Here is an 18,360-nt window from a genome sequence, read left to right as displayed (position 1 = left end):
AATCATATATTAGTACTTATATAAGTAACTTTATTCCTAACTGAGAATCATTGAATTGTTTAAAAGCGTGCTTTTAGCGAAATAGCGAGTGTTTTTGGCTAGAAATTTCACTCATGAAACACATTTTTATTAACTGGATTAAGTTAACAATAATTTTGCTGTGGGAAGGTCTTGGCCCTGGATACAATTGGTCGAGTGGGCAAGTGAAAAAAAAAAAATATATTATTTAAGTATATAAAATCACTAGTATGGCAGGTATCACCCAAAATTGGGTGCTTTGCCAAAAAAAAAAAAAAAAAAAGTGAAAAGTGGGCGATTGCAAGTGCCTTTTATAGACTCACCAAACTACCTGAGTCACCACAATAGTAATTTTAAACATAAAGAGTAAATCCACTCATAAGTAGATATATGTAGGTTACAAAATGTATTAATTTGAAACTTAAGTAGGGCCATGATAAGATATTGCCGTAGTTAGATTTCAGAGTCACTTGGATTTTAAGTAATTTAAAATACTGCCAGATCTGGTCATTCACGAGATCCGCATCAGTCTATCCGGATCACATTAGAGATCCATTCACCGAAACCGGATCAATTAAACATGGATTTTTTTTAAAGTGAATCTTTTAATTTTAAACTTTGTGGTCAGTCCATTTTACCTAATATTAGTATATAGCCACTTACGGAGATTTTGGTCATCCGCTCTCGAGACGTACACGTGTCTTCGTCAGGACAATTATCACACCAGCGTTCAAACAATGCTACACGTCTCTACCATAGAACTATTCACATACTTACAACTACATATAAAATTTATCTTGTACATTTTGTCAATAATGCATGTGATTAATGTTTTTTTGTGGTTGTAAGTGTATGAATAGTGCCTATGGTAGTAACGTATAGTAATATTCGCATGCTGGTGTAGTGGCTGTCCTGAGGAAGAGGCGGATACGTCTCGAAACCTAAAATCTCGGTGAGTGGTAATATTTTTTTGAGTGTTTTAAAATTGTAATTGGAGTTTTTAACATAGATCAATTGAACCGGACTAATTGCCCAGACTTCCATTTTCTTCTTCATCTATGTTGAGATGTCAAAAAATAATAAAATCTATGATTACCTCAGTTTCATTCGCCTCTGTAGTGTAATGGTCAGTACGCTCGGCTACCGTTCTGGAGGTCCCGGGTTAGATTCCCAGGTGGGGTCATTATTTATTTAAATATAAGTGATTTTTTCACTGTAATATTCATTCAATATCACCCTGGACTGGTACCTGAAGCAGAGGGCTGATCACCTTTTCTTCATGTGTAAACGATCAAGATAACACAGTGTTTATATGAAGCAGTGCCCTATGCACCATTGGGGTGCGGATAAGGGTTCTTTTATTATTATTTATCATACTTTACAAATTTATCAACTCATGGTGCTACAATCATCAATACTTCCAAATCTATGAACCAAAAACTGGCATGTGCCATTCCTTAACTTCAGCACTCCGACAGTCAAGATTGGGAAAAAGTAAAACACATTCTTTATTTGACTAGATTTAATCATTATAAAGTAGAAAATATATTTATCAAAATAAAAACAACATCAAAAGCAACAAAGAAACAAAAAACGTCATACGAAATACAAAATAGAAAAATCGACAATCATTCATATTCTCACATCCCCAAAAGTACAACCAATGAACAAGAAAAACAATGGAAGTACTGATGTTGGAATAACACAAGTAATTTATTTGAGGGCAACACCGTGTGAATTTTCCATGATTATCCCTGAAACTCCCATAGCAATAATTTATTTATTTAAACTTCATGTACAGAAAAGAAATAAGTAAATTGGCAGGCTTATTGCTAAAGCAATATCTTACAACCAACCAAAAACAGAAAAGTGATATTGGTCAAAACGTTTGATACCATATATAGCTGTTTGCAATCAGAGGGTAGATAGTACTTGAACATTTAAAAAAAAAACATAAAATACAAATTGATGATAATAAGGAATGATGAGTTAAGGGAAGGAGGTAGAGAGAAAAAATAAGGAAGGAGGTTTGATGGACAATTAGGATTCTCATGACAGATAGTAATGTCTCAGACGCTTCATAAAAGTTATTAGAGAAGGTGCATATTTTACAAGGAGAGGTAATTCATTCCATAGTCTACGCATAGTGATTTAGAAAATTTGCAATGTAAATTATTTATGTTATTTATATCATAAACCCATAAATTAATTACAGTTTGAATCAATAAAAATTTATGAATAAAAAATATATAAGGAGAGGTAATTCATTCCATAGTCTGCGCTACAAAGAGACAGCCATCCCTCTAAACTTGGATGCAATGGCATCCGAGGGTTAATGCTACCATCAACGCAGTATTCTCTCGTTATTTAGAAAATTTGTAATCTAAATTATTCATGTCATATCGCTCACTCCTTTCAAGAACGTCATAAATCAAAAATTGTCAATTTTCAGTTGTGCATGTTTTCGAAATGCCCAGAAAATGTACTATATCCCAGCAAAAGAGGCATATTTTTAACTCAATATTTACTTGCTACAGGGCAGAAAATGTTTTTGCATTTTGAAAAAAACGTATTGTTTATTTATTTACTAAAATAAACTAAATATTTTTCAAATGGAGAAAAAACCTTCAAGTTTTACCTAAAAAGATCTGTTGCACAGTAAAAAGTTCAATAAGTGGCTTGTATTTTTTTTTAATACATTGTGTTATATTTTTAAACTTTAAAAACATTCTCCTGAAAAATCAAGTTTTTTTTATTTATGACGTCTTGAAAGGAGTGAGCGATATATGTATCATAAACCCATAAAATAATTACAGTATGAATCAATAAAAATTTATGAATAAAAGAAATATAAGGAGAGGTAATTCATTCCATAGTCTGCGCTAGATTGAGTCAGTCATTCCTCTTAGACTTATGGCATCCAAGGGTTAGTATGGCAGCTGGCTCAAGAGTGCCACTCCTCTCATGACCCAGTGGTCGGGACGATGTACAGTTGGCAGCCGCATGTACAGGATGTAGTTGGTGGAGTGTCCCGTGGTGGACAGAATCCCTCTCCGGTCCCCGGTCTTGTACAGGGGACACTCGTAGAACACCCCCACAGGGATGTCCGCCCTCTTCATTGGGACGAGCCAAATCTGAAATAGATCGGGGATTCAACTTTAGTTATTTAATCATTTATTTTGATTCCGAGCCTTGCAGTGTAGTGCGCAGTTCGTTTAGATGATTATGGCTCCTTGTATATGTTATACATCATACAAAATAAAATATTAGTAATAATCATAATAATAACACATTAAATAAACTTATTAAAAGAAATAACAAGATAAAAATAGAGGAGTAGCTCACTGCGTATATACAACATAAAAAAATTAACGCTATATTCTGCTTCTTCAAACCCTTATCCACACTCGATGGTGCATAAGGGACTGCATTATATAAACGCACTGTTATCTTGATCGTTATAACACATGAAGGAAAGGTAATAAGCCTTTCGCTTCAGGTAACGGTGCAGGGTGATATTGAATAAATATTATATATTGAAAAATCACTGTTATTTATTTTCACCTCCCCCCCTTTGGAATGAAAACCGGGACCTCCAGTACGGTAGCCTTGCGAGCTGACCATTACACTACAGAGGCGGACATGCAATATAGATATACATACAACAGTAGGCAGAAAGTCATCACTTAAGCCAGCCAGTATCAGGTCGTAAGCTCTAAGATAGTTAGACTTTTATTTTCAATTTGTATAAAAAATAGATGCTTTGCCTCTGTTGATAATGTATAAGAATCAATTAACTTACGTACCAATTTTTTAAAGAATAATAATTATCAGAATCTTAGCTGGGTTAATGTTAGAATGTCAGTTTTATTATGATATATCTTGAGAACTTTATTCGATTCTGGTGATTATGCAATGATATTTTGTATCATTGCATAATCACCAGAATCAATAACAATAGCGAAGCTTTAATTAAAATAGCGGATTCTTTTTCAATTATTTACTACAGGTTTAGTTAGGGATTTTGCGATAGAATGATTAAGATAACAATAAGCGGGCTTCAATGATTACTACTTTATGATTTTGATACTTACAATTGGGAATTCATCATACAATATCTTGGGAAGAGCTTCATCTATTACATGGTTTTCTTTATACCAACGAGCACCTTCCAAAAATAATCCTCTGATATAACATCCTTCCGATGGGTTTTCTTTGTAATCAGGTTCATCTTGCATCTTAAAACGGAATAATGCTATTCATACAAACTGAATATCCTAAACAATCATTACAATCTACCAACATATCAACATTATTCAGTAAGAGCCCCAAAAATTAGTTTTTATTTGTTGAAAAAACATATAAGATGTTTTTATCTCAATACTGGCTGTACCCAGTCGCGTATTACTGTGGCTCAGTCTGGTTAAATGTAAAATATAGAAGAAGAAAAAACAATTTACTAATATGTATAATTTGCAATGTCCGAGTTATATCATTGACAAAACAAACTTTAACATTTAAAATGAAAAGCGGTTTTGGGATATCCTATATCTAAAAGTATATTAGGAAATCTTAGCACACTGTTTTTTGCTGTTTTTTCATCAACCCCGACCCTATTTATAATATAATATATAATAATATAATAATACTGAGATAGTCTGCCGCCCGACCCTCAGTATTCTAATCACAAGTAACCACACAGCCAATTCCAATCTGTACAATATTTATAGCATCTCTTGAACTCTACCAAAAGTGAACAAATATAATGCTTTAAGTATTTCCCGCTCTTTGTGTAACAGTATGTAAAAGATGCTTTTAAGCGTTTCCCGCAAACAATGTATTAAGATCGAATATTAGCAGATATTCTTAGGCATTTAAAAACTTTGATACAACATTTGAAAAGTTACCAGATAATCAAATGCCAACTGATCTATGGGGATTCTGTACTTCCGGGCGTAACTTTGTTGTACTGCGGTGAGAAAAGCCTGAGGGAAGTAGAACCCTGAAAGCCAAAATACGGTGGGCGGCCCATTGGTGTGCCAATGCTGAAACAGAAGATAAATCGACATTAAACTTTGTTGTTGTGGGACCTAGTGAGATAGTGAGAGTGAGATGATCTTTAGAAAAAGACTAAAAACGTATTTGTTTGCTTAATCATTTCCACTATATCCTTTTAACCTATTCAATTACAGTGAAGCGCCCTTGAGGTAGTATTTTACAAAAATTTTGATTTAAAGATTATCTGAATTAATTATTATGAAACTATGCCAATAATCAAATGCGTAAAGTGACTATAATTGATGGCAGAGCATTTCACTTAAAAATTTGTAGGTTTGCTTCAAAAACTGAATCAATTAATAATTTTGGATTGTTTTACAATCTCCTATGAAAACAATTTCTTTTCCGAGATGTTTCTTCATAGACTGATCAAATTCAGCAAAAAAATGTATGAAACCATGAGACACTTAATCTTAAAACTTCATTATGTCTTTTTATAGATAAATTAAAGTTTATCAAAATATGTCGATTTCAATTAATTTTAAAAAAAAACATTTTACTTTTGGATTGTTTTCACTTGTCGTTTTGGTAATATGGTACAATAACGTTATTAAATTCCTTTATGTATTGCTTATGCATCATATATTATGTTACGCATGTTTAAAGTCACATAATGTAACTTGTAGCAAAGGCCCTTTATGCAACCACCGGTCATGCAAAAGAAGCGTAATAACTTCACTGTTCTAACACTTGATTTGCCCTATGAACGTAGTCTGTCATGCTCATGTCACCGTTCAAAGTGATGGATTCTCATATCAGAATAGAAGGTTATACTGTGCATAGAAAAATATGCTCAGTAACTCATTTGCGCATGCGAAGGAGTATGGAATATAGTTTCGCAATAGTTCTAGAAGGAACTCTCCATTATACAGAAAATGTTATATGTTATGACTGAAAAACTGTACTGAAATGTTGGTAAATTGAATTGTTTGAGACAAATAGGGCATTGCACATATGTAAGCGCATACTAAGAAACCGGGTGTGCCAATAATTTTATTACCAAAACGGCAAATCGTGTGACAAGGTTCATACCTGCAGGAAGTGCATCCTTTGCAAAAAGTCCTCAACATAGCTGGAGAAGGGTTTGAGGGAAGGATAGCTGCTCTTAGCCCAAAGGGCGGGTATTTTACCTCTGACCATACTTGTCAATACTTCCTCAGTGGATTCGGTTAGCACACTGACACCTAAAAGAAGAGAAATATAATTGGCCATGCATTCCACACCTATTCTACAGATGAGTTTATAAAAAAAAATAATATGATGAAACCTCTATCTATCGTTCCTTGAATAATCATTTTCTTGTTTGTATCCTAAATTAATTTCATACAAAACACGCAAAAAAATATTGCATTGATCATTTCTCTATGCATCATTTTAATGTACAGAGAAATGATTGATGCATTTTGCATATAAATGTAACATTAATAAAATAACATTCTAGTTTTTGAGCCTTTTAACCATAAAAAATTAACCGTCTGATGAAAAAAGTGCATAGTCTTCAAGAAAGATGCTGAAAATTGCCGAGAAAGTGGAAAAAAATCCCACTCAAAAACATGTTGATGTAGCCGAGGGCTTAGGAAACACAGCATTAATTTACTTAAAGGAAAATAAATTCTCGAAAAAATACGAAAGTGCGGAAAACTAGAAAGAATGGAAAACCGAAAATATATTGATTTCTTAGTGCAATAAAAAGCAAACGACGATGAAATGATATAGATTATAGACAATTTAAAGTATCTAAAGTGCGCTTCTTTGTTCCGATATTTTTTATTTAAAAAATCAAATTGTTTAAAAAATAAAAAAAATCAAGAAAAAAAATTTGCAGTGTTTTCAAAATATGTATGAAAATTGTTTTTTTTGAGGTCAAGGGATCTTGCATCCCTTATGTCACTGCGACCATATTAGGTCTATTGTGACCTCCCTCTGTATCACAGCTCACTCCCAAAATCTACGTGTGTCATGTCATGTATGAACATACTTAACATTTAAATATGAATGTATTTTTTTTTTATATTCCCGCAGGCATTGTTTTCCCGCATCCATAGTTTATTTCAATAGGTCCTTTCAACAACGGCAGATAGAAGATTCACTATAATTCATTTAAAAATAATATTATTCAACCTTGAACCGCTCCAATGACAGCCCTCAGACTGGACGCCATGACATTGAGCAGTCTGGTGTATCGGGCGGCCTCCTGCACCACCACGATGGACAGCGGGGTCATCTTGGAGGCCTCGATATCTCCCTCGTGAGACGTCCCCGTGAGGACTTGCTTGGGGAGGCGACCTATGACCTCGACAGCTAGAGCCATGGCTTGTTCTTCCGGAGTCTTCTCTCCGCCGGCTGACATTGTTTCCTAACGATTATTAAAAATAAAATGCAAATTATAATCAATATTTTAAGTACAGCATTTTGAGTGTGTCCAAATACTTGTTCACAAATCTGGATTATCTCCAATTAAAGAAGTATTTTTAATATTATTTTTTGACATCTCATCAAAGATGAAGAAGAATATGGAAGTCTGTGTATTTACGGGGCTGACGACCGTCATAGGCTGGTTTAAGTGATCACTTTACACACGTGTAACATTCACCAATTCTATCCATTATTGACAACCACACTACTCAAATTCTTGGAAGTTCTATATATATCAACCAAATTTGAAAACTTGTTCTAGAACTTCACTTGAGACATCTATTGGTGAGATGAAAAGAAGCTTTTTATTGAGCAGAAACTCTTTTATTAGTATGTGAGGTCCGAATCCTGGATTATAATCAGATGTTTTAGATGTGGATTATAATCAGATGTGATGTGTTTCAATGCATTCTGCATCATTTTCAAACACCTATGCATCGAAACAGGTGTCACAATAGATTTTAAGAAATAATAATATTTACCAAGTCAACTTCAAATTTAAAAACAAACAAAAAATTTCAGTTATGTACGTACCATATATTTTTCCATAAGGTCCTGTAGGCATGAAACGATTTCAAACAAAGCAAATGAGTGATAATTAAGCGTTTATTAATATTTAAGCATTATTCGTTTAAAATTTTACTTACAGTTCTATCCTGTGTCACAATGAATGCATGAAATAATATTGCGATTAGTAAGTGCATCTTATTACAAATGGTAGCAATAAAGTAACCGTTTTAAAGCTGAGAATTTTCTTATACGTTTGCCAAGACTTTTTAAAAAAATGGTCCTTTTCATTAACACGTTGTCGGCGGGACACGGCATTTGCCGTTTTTCGCGGACTGTCGGTCAACTGCGGGACACGGCAAATGCCGTTTTTGTCGACTGTCAGTTATCGGCGGGAAACGACAATATACGGGTTTGTTATCAGCGTGAAATAAAATGCGTTGAAGGGTAATCTGCTACCTGGGTGCTAGGCGACAGTCTGTTTACGTTATTTGAGATGCCTTGGCCGGATTGGCTAGTGTGTCGCTTGTAAAGGCACCGCCAGAAATCTTGAGTTTTTATGCAATCTAAATCTCCAGTTTAGTTTGAGTCATTTCACGTATTGGACTATTTTTCATACCACTCGCATTGTTTTGTTTACTGTTTGGTATTTTATTATTTGAATATATTAGCATTGTATAGGGAATGATACCTCGGAGGGGAAGACTATTTTTTAGAGTTTACAATGCTTCTAAAATTGTGAAATACGGAATACGTAATTAAAAATTATGATAATACTTTATTTTTGATGATCAAATGTCATTTATGATTTCTTTGAAAATTTCAATCGAAAATGTTATTTGGTTTAAAAATTGTGTCAATTTTAAGAAAGCGATATATTTTTGCGCTAATCCCGAAAAACGTCCGCTATAGGCTAGAGTCTATTGTTCGAAACGCCCGACTACAATGTGTTAAGTGTGTACAATATCAATTTTTTTCTTCAAATGTTGTCTGATTTAACTATTTCTTTCTAGTATTGATGGAGAACATATCGCTCACTCCTTTCAAGAACATCATAAACTTCATTTTTCAGGAGAACGTTTTTAAAGTTTTAAAATATAATACATTGTATTAAAAATAGATATCAAGCCACTTATTGAACTGTTTTCTGTGAATCTTTTTATGTAAAACCTGAAGGTTTTTTCTCCATTTGAAAAATATTTAGTAAATTTAAAAAAAATAATTAAATTTATAAATAATTAAACCTTTTCTTCAAAATGCAAAAACAACACTTTCTGCCCTGTAGCGGGTAAATATTAAGTTAAAAATATGCCGCTTTTGCTGGGATATAGTACATTTTCTGAGCATTCTGAAAACATGCACAACTGAAAATTGACGATTTTTGATTTATGACGTTCTTGAAAGGAGTGAGCGATATCAAAATATTCAAATAAAAAAAATAAAAAAAGTTTTTGTAATGAACATAATAAAAAACATTAAAAAAATTAATGCAATTTGAGACAACAAAAAAAAACATTCACGAGAATGCGTAAAGGTCTTGTGAAATTGGCTCATCCTCGGAGTTTTTACTATCGATGCACATTCTCTGATTGGTAAACATTATAATTTTATCATCACTATCACTACTTTGAGTATAACAATATCACTATCAGACGAATTTAACATTGTAAGAGCGAAAACAATAGGTTTTTACAAAAAAATATCATTTATATTTTTCATAAAAAATTTGTAAAATTATTTTATTTATGAATATTATTGATGAATCGGAACTGTAGCAATGTGCAGGCTACGACACCGCCTGCCAGCTTGACCGCCAAAATACGCTGGCATCATCGTCGGTATATTGACGGGCTGTGTCTTTGACAAAGTATACCAGAGTGGATGGAGATCGATTCTCAGCACTCAAACAGTTAAACAGGGTTATGATGAAAACAAATTGAATGCAAGTTTGCATAAGCTGGAGTTTATGGTTGGCTTTAAACCTGAGTGAGTAAGGCCGTTCCCAGAAGTTGTTCAGCCTCTCTGTAGTGCTTGGTGATGTCGGCGTTATCATTCATCCCGAACACTCCGGGAGGTGCGGTGATGGGCAGAGTTCTGGTGAATGCGATGAACTCTCCGTGCTCTTTGACAGATGGCACATAATAGGTACCTGATAATTAAAATAAAATATATAAATTAGCAGACTAGCAGACTAGCAACACTGCTAGTTCAGATAATACGTACCAAACTAATTTATGAAAGTGAAGCGCGGAGTTGACAAAAGAAGATTGAACGTAGATTGAATGCAATCGAAATTCACGCCCACAGAGATTCAATGCGGCAAACATTTTATAAGAGATCTTCATATAGTGAAGTTAGGAAATAATGAGAGGCCGATTTAAGCATTATCTATGAAATTAAGAAAAGTGTGTTGAGATGGTTTAAGAATATGGAACAAATGAGAAAATAATGCTAAATTAAATAGATGAGGCGAATCTAGTTGGGAATAAAAGCAAAGAAAAACTGAGAAAAAACTTGGTATGATCAAGTTCTTTAAACACTTGAAAACTGTCAGGTCAAGAATCAGAATAATCAGCGCATATATTTGAGAAGATGCATGAATGTAGAAGAGGCGAAGAATATTTGCAAAGACAGAGTGCGGTGGGATCCTATTCCCTCTACTTCACTCTACAGAAGCGCCGTGGTGATTAGTTAGTTTGTTAAGTACGTTTGCATTTTGTTGTAAGTGAAGAAGTTTTAATGAAAAACATACATCGCTCACTTCTTTCAACAACATCATATATCAAAAATTGTCAATTTTCAGATGTGCATGCTTTCGGAATGTCCAGAAAATGTTCTTTATCCCAGCAAAAGTGGCATATTTTTTAATTAATATTAACCCGCTACAGGGCAAAAAGTGTTGTTTTTGCATTTTGAAGAAAAGGTATTGTTTATTTTTTTTTTAGTACTTAATATTTTTCAAATGGAGAAAAAAACTTCAGGTTTTACCTAAAAAGATCTGTTGCAGAGTAAAAAGTTCAATAAGTGGCTTGATATTTATTTTTAATACATTGTATTATATTTTTTAATTTAAAAAACATTCTCCTGAATTATCAAGTTTTTTTTATTTATGACGCTCTTGAAAGGAGTGAGCGACATGTCATCAAACCGTGTGCACAGTTGCATTGAGTGGGAAGAACAGACATGTAAATTTTATGAGATGGTTGCTATTATATATTATCTCATATTATTCCTATCCTGACACTGACCAAAGGTACGAAGTGCATTACTGTCTCAGTTTTTCACTAGTACTACATGTAGCAATGCGTATCACATCTCAGTCTATCGCCAGTATCCCATGATCAATGATCTGTTTTATAAATAATTATATCACCACTTGCTTTGATAGATAAGAGACTTCATCCAAGTTTCAAAATAGCTAAAGTATTGACGTGATTTGAACACGTAACCAATTCCATTTGGAAGATATGCAAAATATCAACAAATAAGTGTTCCAGTTTCGAGTTGTAGATGTATGTGGAACATTCTCTACACCTATACATTGCTTCCAAAAGAGTCACAACCCTCAGTAATGCAAACTCAGACGGAGAAGAATACAATGGAATATCTGGCATAACTATCTAAAGTTACATATCCCTGATAAGATAAGAAATACGACAATACTTTGAATGTGTCCAAATTTTTGTTTACAGCGCTGGGTTCGTTCACATGGGAGATATTTATGTATTGATGCTACATATAAATATATTGATACTACGTATCAATATACGAATGACTACGTATCTGTGGCGAACGTTTTGTTTTATGTGTTTACTGTTTTCTTTTTTGCTATTGCCTTATAGCACTTATTTTTACTTTATTGCTCTTAACTTGTAAATCTTAAAACTGTTTATGTTTTTTTTTTTTATTTTTACTTTAGCTCTAAATTAAGTCTGCCTATTAATCTTTTTAATTTTTGCTATATTTTATTCTTGCTGTTCATTTGACATTTGTGAAATTTTGTAATTGGAATATTACAATTACCTGTTTTATTTGTTATTCATTTTGTAAATGAAAAATGTGAATATTCTGTTAAATTTTTAAATAAATAAACTATGATGAATAGTTGTTTTAAATTTGAATACAAATTCTTGTTAAGGGAAATTCACATACCTGTGGGCTCGATCACATAGCTTGGATCAGTGACAAGTTGGGGGTTGTAAAACATTCTGAGAATTGTGTTCAGACATCTCCTATCCCAGTCATCCGTTACTCTTCCCCCGTAGTTACATTCTCCAGTCAGATATCGCAACGCTACATATTGCACGTCCTATCAATTACAAATGTTAAATTACACACAAAGATTGTGGACTCAAATATCAATACATATTGGGCAATGAGCAAATGCTGAGAAGTTCCTGATTGGCCCACACTAGATTATCCCTCCTGTCCCCAACACAGATTTAAATAAAAACAAATTTATTTAGTTTAAAAAAAATCTAATTAATGATCTATTAACCTTGCACAAAATCATTTTTCTTCAAACGTTTATCCGCACCCCAATGGTGCATAGGGCACTGCATCATATAAACACAGTGTTATCTTGATCATTAACACATGAAGGAAAGGTGATCAGCCCTCCGCTTCATGTACCAGTCCAGGGTAATATTGAATAAATATAAGAGTGAAAAAATCGCTTTAATTTATTTGAACCCCCCCCTGGGAATCAAACTCGGGACCTCCAGAACGGCAGCCGAGCGTATTAACCATTGCACTACGGAGGCGGACACACATAATAAGTAAGGTAAATAATAAATGCAATTCTCTTTTTTTTTTAATACCATTATTGGAACATTCAGAGACATAATTATGACTCAATTGTATCCTTTTATATTGACCTCTACTTTTAAAGCTCTTTTTAAATGTTAGTGTCCCTATTGACATAAAAAATGCATTCTGTTTGATGAACGCATGAATTATTGTTAGTCAATATAGGTATGCATATTCAGATCTATCAAACAAGACATTAGTTTATAAAATTTGAATTTTAAATAATAACCGACAAATTAACAAAGTGAGATTCTAAAGGTGTCTCAACTTAACATGAAACATGTATCATTCTTCCCTTTTTTATGAAAGAAAATGGAAGTCTGAGCATCCCAGGGCTTACGACCTGGCACTTGGCTGGCTTAGGCGATCACTTTGTACACTTGTGTAACATTCACCATCCTGCCCATTATTGAACATTCATATTGGATTAATTCTTGAAAACCTGTATATATGCAATGGTCTTAGATCCTTCTGCATACCGGTAAGGTTTTCGATACAAAGTGAGATTCTTCTGTGTTTCCAAATGCCAAAATGGTGTGAGAAAACTGTCATAATGTGAGAATAGTTTTACACATATTTCTATTCCCGTTTTTGCTCCCATTTTATGGATATCACCGCGGGCACGCACACAATTACTCTTGTAAGTTAATTTGCAATCGGTTGAATAATATAGGAACCCTGCCTACCTCATACTCGTTCAAAAACATATTCAACTGTGTGATGCTGATTCTAAGGTCTGTTTCGTTGAACTCGTACGGTATGTTCCAGCCCAGAGGCCCAAACTGCCTTCGCTCCTGCACTACGGCATGGAAGAAGCACAGCGCATAGAGAAGTCTCTTGAAATTTTCCGGTTGCTTGTTCCCCTCAAACCATTCCGGATTAGATATTGGATCGCTCTGATAAGACCTCACAATGTTCGCTCTCAAGCCTGGAAAATCAATTCAAAAACCATTTCATAATCAATTCTAATTTTACCCCTATCTGCAATTACTGGCGCATAAAGCACTGCGAAGGAATAACCCGGTGTCATATTAATCTCCAATTAGTTTTGAAGACGAGGCGAGGTCAATTCTGGACTCCAGATTCTTGGATATTCTTAGAAATGATTAAAGATTAAATTTTTTTTTAAAAAACATCAAATACGACTTCTTTTAAAGAATCAATCCTGTTTTTTTCTGAAAAAAGTTGGTTTACCTTTCGGAGGTTCATTGGTCATTTTGACACCGTTCTGTAAGACGTAAACGGGGAAATCTTCACTCGGATAAGAAGTTAACCATAGCCTGAAGTCAGGGTGCGTTGAATCGGGCTGCAAGCCTTCACAAATCTGACAAAATGATTGAGAAATGTTATAAAAAATGCAGAGAAAAAAAGTCAAACATACGTGATTTGGCAGCTAATTTAAATTTTACCTTCTCCAACATTGGCATCCAACTCTTGGCCAAGTGGCAGTTCTGCAGAATGACCCAGTTTCCACTCCTCATGCCTTCGTCGATCATTTTCACGGCAATCGGCCCTTGACCCTGACCCAAAGACAAGGAGAACAATCTAGACGAGCCGAAACCCTACAAAGTGAAACAATTCATCATTTTTATACCCTGTTCTATATTTATGAATGAAAAATTGAAAGGTTCGTTAAATATTAGAGATAAAATGAACAATTTGAAGTCTGTTGCATTTGTATGCCAACAATGCTGTAGCGTTCTATTCACACTGTCTACCCCCGGAGGGAAGCGATGTCACGGTTAGTTAGTTAGTTTATCCCGATTACTATATTTCAAATCAGCTTTTGTCAGACATTTAGACCATGTGGTGCAATAATCTCAAGTGTCTAATGTATTATCTTTTCTTTCGAGAATTTTTATCAATATCTTAGCAAAGGCGAAGAATAATATAGAAGTATGGGCTTCCGACCTGTCATAACGTGATTTAAGTGATCAATTTACACACGTGTAACATTAATTATGGTCTACTTTATGTTATTTAAAAGTCGTAAGCATTGTAAATGCCCAGACTTCAATATTCTTACTATCAATAAAAATATCCAGAATTTGTGTAGAAACTGTTTTAAAAATGTATGCTGTCTATTTTCTTTGTTTTCCATTTCATCAGACTAAGCCATAGCCATAGCCTGTGTATAGCTAGTTATTAATAAAAATAAACCATAGTTGTGCTCACTTGATCGTCAGCAAATTTGAAAAGAGTTCCCATGGGATCTGATCCTGGAGTCAATACAAACAATAATGGGATGCAGCAGTGGGAATCGGAATATGATGAACCCAGATCAAACAATGGGGGTTCTACATATCTTACACCCATAGTTTCTGAAAACAAAAAAATTAAATTAAAAAAACATCAGTTATGTATGTATATATATATATATATATATATATATATATATATATATATATATATGTATATATATATATATATATATATATATATATATATATATATATATATATATATATATATTTCGTCGATTTTACAAAAAATGTAAAACTCTCCAGGTAACATTTATATTTCAAAGTTTGTCTATCATTAGATAAAATGTTATGAAATAGAGAATTTTCCCATTTTTTTGGTTTTTTTTCAGTATTTAAAAAAAAAACACGAGTCACAAATTGATAATTACGTCATTTTAATTTTTGACCTATCCCCGCTCTCTGATTGGCCGATATGGGTCAGAAGGAAATAAAGCGGAATTTTAAATACAACGCTGTTTTGAAGTATTTTTTATATAAATATTTTAAACAATAAAACTCACAATTGGCATTCCGATAGAGTATATATTTTAAAATCTTATAAAATTGGATCTGGCAGATTTTTAAAGTAGGCGACACATGTATTAGCTGGGAGATGGACCCGGAAGGTAAGACTGTTAGTATAGAAATATCACCCTCATATTGTAAAATTTAATTCTTATATTTTTACTAGATGTGAAACGGATATTTGGTAATTATTCGGTATCCATTCTATCTAGCCTTGATTTTCTATCCGGCCAGATACGACATAGTGAATGAATTGATCAAATTAATACCACTGAGGTGTGAGTATTATATGATGATGCGTGAATACCTCTCTTTGTATTCATCAAAATATTGCTAAGCAATGAAAGTCGTACTCACTTACTTAAAGAACACTGTTATTTTATTTAAATTACAAATATCATTTAAGTTGAGGAATCTAAAACTATTAAAAAATTAAAATAACTGGATTAAGTTAAAAATAATGTAGCTACACAAAGGTCTTAGCTCTGGATGCAGTTGGTCGAGTGGGTGGATGAAAAGAGAGCGATTGCAAGTGTATTGGTGCTTTTATAGTATCTGCTATGTCACTGTTGCCAACTTGGCAGCTTGACACGTCGGTTTAGGGACCTACCTGAGTCATCGCACTACTATTCATATTATATAGGTAAGATAATTAATTGAAAATAAAATAATTGCCAAACAAATGAAAATCTGAGTTTATTAATGTAAACATAGCTAGTTTTGAAAACTATAAATGTTCACATCAACATTGATGAGAGCATCTGTAGTTCTCAAAACTACTCATGTTTACATTGATGAACTCAAAAAGTGGTCTCATACAAGTGCTTTATTTTTAAATTCAAATCATCATGTTCATCGACAAAGTTAATGCCAAATAAATAAATAAAGCTATTTATTTCATCGCTAATTATAACCGTTTTCAATGGACTTAGCCCATAAACAAATAAAAATCGAATCACAAATTTAAACTGAATATAAATAGATATTCATTTGTTATTCTTTATCAAACTTACTTTCCACAAATACTTGCACAGCCGGTACCATTTTGTCCTGTCGGATGCATCTCATGACAAGTAATTGTTGGAACGGTGTGATTTTTGTGTCCCAAGGAGCGGGTAGCGGGGATTCCTGCGGTTCTGGCAAATTAACATACTCTGCCCAGGACTCGTCTTCTGTTATAGAGGTTTGTATGCCTTTGAAATCTTTGAATTCGTTCAGCCTATGAAAAAAAAAATAATCTCAAATGGAAACCAAGTAGCTCACAGGATATTCACCAACTATATGGCTGAGCGACGTTGAAAGGTTTATCAGAGGGTATTAGATAAAGAAAATGTGAGATTGGGTATAGCTGAGTTAACAAGACTTACATTTTGTATAAGATCTTAAAGGACTGATATGATAATGAAAAATTCACCATTGTTTATTGCGTTTTACCGGTCACTACGTTCACAGGTCGATAAATTGTGTAAAAAGGTCGATAAAGTGTCGGGTTGTGATCTCGTAGTTAGTGTCACGGACTCTTGAGTCGTAGTTTTTGGGTTCGAACCCACTCTAACACAATTTGATACCTATTTTTAATAATGAGGTGCTTAGGCTCACAGAAATAGTATGAAATTGAAGTATTTTTTGTTAATAATAACAACACAAATATTTATTTTCTTAAAGAAAAAAAAATTCATAGGTCGATATAATCACAGGTCGATAAGTTCACAGGTCAAAAAGTTCTCAAGTCAATAAGTTCAAAAGTCATTAAGTTCACAGGTCAATAAGTTCTCAAGTCAATAAGTTCACAGGTCGATAAATTCTCAAGTCAATAAGTTCTCAAGTCAATAAAGTTCACAGGTAAATAAGTTCTCAAGTCAATAAGTTCACAGGTCAATAAGTTCTCAAGTCAATAAGTTCACAGGTCGATAAGTTCTCAAGTCAATAAGTTCACAGGTCGATAAATTCACAGGCCAATAAGTTAGTATGTAGGTCGCAGGTGCTTACTTGCATACTTCGAGCCATGCGTTCGGTGAAAGGAAGTCAACGGGACACTTCGGAGCACTCTTTGCCGTTCCTCCGGCCAATAGAAAGATCAATTCAGCTAAATGAACTTTGTCTTCGTGCAACATTATGGTGACAGTCAGCAGCAGGGAAAATACCAGCTTGTCCTTAAAAACAAAACATTACAAATGTTCATACATTCTAATCTGCTGGTTCTTTGCAAGAATAACAACAACTTGAAGAGAGATTAAAACAAAAGTATCTATATAAATAACAATGTTAATGTTCATTTGTACAAAATCTTAAATCTCCTAAAATTATTCACTGATTGCTTTAAAATTTTAACAAAACGTTGCATTTGAATATGTGTGTGTTTTTAAATACACCTGCAAGAGGTAAAATCATGCTTTTTAACAAAAACAAAAATTACTATCATGGCAGTGCCATCTGTTGAACGTAACAGCTAGATGCGCAATACTAAACATTGCTCATAGCAGACAGCACACTTCTTGACAGCTGCTGTCACATTCGATTCTCAATGTTTTGATTTTCAAACTGAAAGGCTTCATGTGTAGCAGGATGTGTAAGAACGACATGTTTTTTCAATTTTATTTTGATTGATCTGTATCTATACAAAGTTCTACTGTAATATTTATCATTCACCTTAGGTAATACCACTTTACAAAAGTGAATGATGAATGATAACATATTACAGTTCCACAAAGTGAACAATGAATGGTAAGGACAGTGTTATATTACCATATACTAAAAAGTTCACAATGCTTTTAATTTACAAAAT

The 18,360-nt window shown here is 33.6% G+C and overlaps 1 protein-coding gene across 1 annotated transcript in view; it reads right to left on the bottom strand.

Annotated features, from left to right (window-relative positions):
• Positions 1-1,525: 1,525 nt before the first annotated feature.
• Dhc36C (Dynein heavy chain at 36C) overlaps positions 1,526-18,360 on the bottom strand; it is a 66,849-nt gene continuing 50,014 nt past the window's right edge. The window contains exons 60-72 of the mRNA XM_088273180.1: positions 17,565-17,728; positions 16,589-16,794; positions 14,983-15,128; positions 14,217-14,369; positions 14,002-14,131; positions 13,494-13,735; positions 12,151-12,307; positions 9,981-10,147; positions 7,198-7,432; positions 6,109-6,260; positions 4,926-5,063; positions 4,113-4,256; positions 1,526-3,152 (exon numbers count right to left, since the gene is read on the bottom strand). Of these exons, the coding sequence (XP_088129306.1) occupies positions 2,946-3,152; positions 4,113-4,256; positions 4,926-5,063; positions 6,109-6,260; positions 7,198-7,432; positions 9,981-10,147; positions 12,151-12,307; positions 13,494-13,735; positions 14,002-14,131; positions 14,217-14,369; positions 14,983-15,128; positions 16,589-16,794; positions 17,565-17,728 (2,241 nt within the window). The 3' untranslated portion in view covers positions 1,526-2,945. The remainder of the gene's footprint in view (positions 3,153-4,112; positions 4,257-4,925; positions 5,064-6,108; positions 6,261-7,197; positions 7,433-9,980; positions 10,148-12,150; positions 12,308-13,493; positions 13,736-14,001; positions 14,132-14,216; positions 14,370-14,982; positions 15,129-16,588; positions 16,795-17,564; positions 17,729-18,360) is intronic.

This window comes from Brachycentrus maculatus, unplaced genomic scaffold, assembly GCF_059751285.1.
Source record: "Brachycentrus maculatus isolate JH-2025_06_01 unplaced genomic scaffold, ASM5975128v1 h1tg000559l, whole genome shotgun sequence".
Taxonomy (NCBI): domain Eukaryota; kingdom Metazoa; phylum Arthropoda; class Insecta; order Trichoptera; family Brachycentridae; genus Brachycentrus; species Brachycentrus maculatus.
The sequence above is the reverse complement of the archived record's forward strand: the minus strand, read 5'-3'. Positions and strand labels throughout refer to the sequence as shown.